Source organism: Tasmannia lanceolata, unplaced genomic scaffold (assembly GCF_043159265.1).
Source record: "Tasmannia lanceolata isolate RefF3 unplaced genomic scaffold, GAP_Taslan_0.1 ptg000003l, whole genome shotgun sequence".
Taxonomy (NCBI): domain Eukaryota; kingdom Viridiplantae; phylum Streptophyta; class Magnoliopsida; order Canellales; family Winteraceae; genus Tasmannia; species Tasmannia lanceolata.
Window position 1 is genome coordinate 12,388,696 of NW_027518680.1, and position 4,150 is coordinate 12,392,845.

The window sequence follows — 4,150 nt, forward strand, 5'->3', positions numbered from 1 at the left end:
ATCCTCAAGGATAACTTATTCCTTGTTCTTTCTCCTTTTTTCTATGATGCAACCTCTTAATGGCGCTTCTTCTCTACTCACATGGGCTTTTATGTTGCATCCTTTTTTTTCTCTTTTAATTTTTCCTCTTCTTCCTTTTCTTTTACTATTTTTTATTCTCAAGATCAGTTTGGTGAAACCTCCACCACAAACCCAATCCTTTGTAGAAACCATTAAATCTTATGCACATGTACTACATAAATAAAATATATATCTGTGGAGATAGATACAAAATATATTCATATTTTCATTAGCTTTGTGCTTGCCACACCCTGAACCTACTATGTAAATATTGTCTGATTCTGAGCTTTCCCACCCTCCTCGGCTTTGTTTTACAACAGCACTAACCATGCCCGACCCACTCCGTTAGACTCGTGGAGATGCTAAAAATGCGTCTACACAGAGAGAATGAGAGTTTACATATATAGCCCAGGAACTCTCTCTCTCTCCGATCTTACAATCTCCCTAGGGCCCAGCATCCTTGTTGGCAAATCATACTGCGGAAGGTACAGCTCTAATACCATTTTGCCATGCCCCAGCCCCACTGTGCAAATATTGTCCAGTTCTGGGTTTTCCTACCCTCACCGGTTTTGTTTTCCAGCAACACTAACATGCCCGACTCACTCTGCGGGGCCCGCCCTTTGGAGATGCTGAAAATGCGTCTACACAGGGAGGAGAGTTCACATATATAGCCCAGGAACTTTCTCTCCCTTTCTGATGTGGGATCTTACACTGCTTATGAATTTCTTTTATAGAAAACCCTCTTTCTGATTTGGTACTTGTGGTAAAACCCTAAGAACCCATGTGGGTATGTTCTTAAAGCCTTAAAAGTGTTGAAAAACTTGCTTCTTGGACTAACTACAAGTGTGGACCAGCATATCTCCACCCAAGCTTCTCTTTTGTGTCAACATTTGTTGGCCAATCAAAACCATGTTATTGTGTAAGATGGTAAGTTTTGACTTTTCAAACAGCACTTGATGTCATTTCACTCGGCTGAATATATTCTCCCATACATTTCTATCGGTAGGGATTTAGGTTTCCAGCAGCATTTCAGTGTTGATTAATGATGGGTTTGATAAGTCATAGGTTGAGAAGTGGGGCCCTTTGTTAAAAGATAGCAGAGCAAATGGACAAGTGAAAGTAAGTAAATGTAAGATGAAAGCCTATTAACAAACAATGGTCTTGCAGAAAATAGAAAAACTAACAAATCAAGATCTTAACACCCATCTGATCAACCACCGTATTTGATTCAGATTTCATGGAGATTGGAATAAAGAAAGGCATCAATGAATGACAAGTGATCACAGCTGTATCAACAGATAAAGTCTCTTTTTTGTAAAGGAAAGCTTTGCATTGCTTACACCATGCAAACCAATCATTGGTTTCTTTTTGAGGGAAAATTTTATCAAGTCCCAGCAAAATAATGAGACCTTTGAGAGTGAGCCTTCTTATATATATGTGGGTTCTTTGACATGGTATTCTTCATCAGTTCTCTTCACCTTTTCTAATTCTTCATTCTTTTAGGCTTCCCCCTCTATAACAAATTTTTCAGAAGTTTCTATAAAAGAACTGACTATGGCTGTTGAGGTTGAGATACCTAGCGTTGGGCTGTCATCTATTACAGTTTCTGAAAAACATGGGGAAAACTCCCCTTACTTTGCAGGATGGAAAGCATATGATGAAGACCCCTATGACGCTGTGAAGAACCCTTCTGGAGTCATTCAGATGGGATTAGCAGAAAACCAAGTAAGTACCATCAGACTTCAGAAAAACTAATGAAAAAGGAGGAAGATTCTGGTTAAGATTTTTAGTGACAGTTCATAACAGTTAAGATTCTGCTCCTTAATTAGATTTTAGTCTTATGTATTTATCTTTGGACAGGTTTCATTTGATTTGCTAGAGGAGTATTTAGACCAGCACCCAGAAGCATCAGGTTGGGGAAGTGGGCTCTCTAGCTTTAGAGAGAATGCCTTGTTCCAAGACTACCATGGACTCAAAGTTTTCAGAAAGGTATTAATTTCCTTTGATCCTTTGAAATTATTTCTACCAAGAGGCTAACATCTCCTGTAATTGGCCTTTCTAGTTTTAATTGATACAAACTTCTGTAGGTTGAAAAGATAAATCAAAACCCACCTTGCATTAGAAAGCTTGCTAACTTTCGCAATGAAATACAAGGAAAAGTGAATACAATCCTAACCTTATTCTGAAACATTTGTATATTTTCAGGCAATGGCAAGTTTCATGGAGCAAATAAGAGGTGGAAGAGCGAAATTCGATCCTGATAGGATCGTTCTTACCGCTGGCGCAACAGCGGCAAATGAGCTATTAACATTTGTATTAGCAGACCCAGGAGAAGCCTTGCTGGTTCCAACTCCATATTATCCAGGGTGAGAATTATCTCCATATAGGCTCTAATAGTTTGAGCTTTGGAGTTTTTATTTTCAATGAATACTACATTCACTCCTTAAGTTAAATCGATTTTCTATTTGGGTGTTTGCATATATCTATCTGTCAATTAATGTTCTAAATAAAAATCTTCCACAGATTCGACAGAGATCTACGATGGAGAACTGGAGTTAAGATCATACCAGTCCACTGCAATAGCTCAAACAATTTCCAAATTACTCTGGAAGCTCTACAAAAGGCATACAATGAAGCAAATGCCATGAACATCAAAGTGAGGGGACTACTTATAACAAACCCGTCAAACCCACTAGGCATGGCGATCCAACGATCAGTTCTCGAAGAAATTCTCGACTTTGTCACGCGGAAAAACATCCATCTTATATCAGATGAGATCTATTCAGGCTCCGTCTTCTTCCCGTCCGACTTCACAAGCATCGCGGAAATACTCGAGGCCCGAAATTACGAAAATTCGGAAAGAGTTCACATTGTTTATAGTTTATCTAAAGATCTTGGGCTCCCTGGCTTTAGAGTTGGGACAATATATTCATACAATGATAAGGTGGTGACTACTGCAAGAAGGATGTCAAGTTTCACCTTAGTCTCATCTCAAACTCAACATCTCTTGGCTTCCATGCTTTCAGATGTTGAGTTCACAAAGAAATACATAGAGACAAATAGAGAGAGATTAAGGAAGAGACATGCAACAATAATTGAAGGTTTGAAGATTGCTGGGATTGAATGTTTGAAAGGCAATGCTGGGCTATTTTGCTGGATGAATTTGAGCCCATTGCTTGAAAACCCAACAAGAGAAGGAGAAGTAACTCTATGGAATTCCATATTACATGAAGTGAAGTTAAATATATCACCAGGTTCTTCATGCCATTGTTCTGAAGCTGGTTGGTTTAGGGTTTGTTTTGCCAACATGAGCGAACAGACACTAGATGTTGCACTTAAGAGAATTCAAAATTTCATGGAACAAAGAAAGATAAAGAGAAGTCACAGCTATCTGTAATCTTCTTATTTTGTTTTGATTTTTCTGTTAGGGCCCATTTGGATGCCGAGAAGATTTTGATTTGGAATTCTCACATTTGCAGCCCATTTTGCATTGACATTTGGATCCCGATCAAATCCTTGAATTTCCAATTCAGCGACTGATAGTGAAAAAAATCAGATTTCCAAATAAGCTGTGGAAGTAAGAAATTGGAAATTCACAGTTCTGGCAGTTTCCTACATCCTCTTGGCTCTCAACCTCTCCCCTGCAGCAGGAATTACCCCCTTCCCTCTCTGTCTCCCTCAACATGAGCTGGCAGATCTATTCATTTTGTACTGAAAACTCAATTCCAAATCCAAATACAAAATCTGAGGTATCCAAACTTGCCCTTATTGTCTAGACTAGAACACCCATTTAATGATGGGATATTCTCAAAATACTGTAAATCAATGTAATTTTAGATATTTTGAACCATCAATAGTTATATTTCTTTTTATTCATCAAGCTTCATGGAAACTCCTTTTGTATGAATAGCTTTATGTCAAAAGAGGAAGTTGGACCACCACCATTATACAAATTCTAAAAGAAAAAAGTACACACCAGAAAATTGGGCTCCCAGCTAGAGCACATGACCAGATTTTGGAAGGTAGGTGTTATGGAAACACCCCTAGGCAACATTTAATTACAGAAAACCCCTACATTTGACATTTGCAA

The 4,150-nt window shown here is 38.4% G+C and overlaps 1 protein-coding gene across 1 annotated transcript; it reads left to right on the forward strand.

Moving 5' to 3' along the window:
* The first annotated feature begins 1,556 nt into the window (after positions 1 to 1,556).
* On the forward strand, positions 1,557 to 3,835 carry ACS7 (1-amino-cyclopropane-1-carboxylate synthase 7). Its single transcript, XM_077372232.1, has 4 exons — positions 1,557 to 1,785; positions 1,921 to 2,049; positions 2,266 to 2,426; positions 2,584 to 3,835. Exons 1-4 carry the CDS (start codon positions 1,615 to 1,617, stop codon positions 3,455 to 3,457), a joined length of 1,335 nt encoding a protein of 444 aa, XP_077228347.1. The 5' UTR covers positions 1,557 to 1,614; the 3' UTR covers positions 3,458 to 3,835.
* The last annotated feature ends 315 nt before the right edge of the window (positions 3,836 to 4,150 follow it).

Coding starts and splice junctions, on each gene's coding strand:
- ACS7 (XM_077372232.1), top strand. CDS start 1,615: ATGGCTGTTGAGGTTGAGATACCTAGCGTTGGGCTGTCATCTATTACA. Junction 1,786..1,920: donor TGGGATTAGCAGAAAACCAA/GTAAGTACCATC, acceptor ATCTTTGGACAG/GTTTCATTTGATTTGCTAGA. Junction 2,050..2,265: donor GACTCAAAGTTTTCAGAAAG/GTATTAATTTCC, acceptor GTATATTTTCAG/GCAATGGCAAGTTTCATGGA.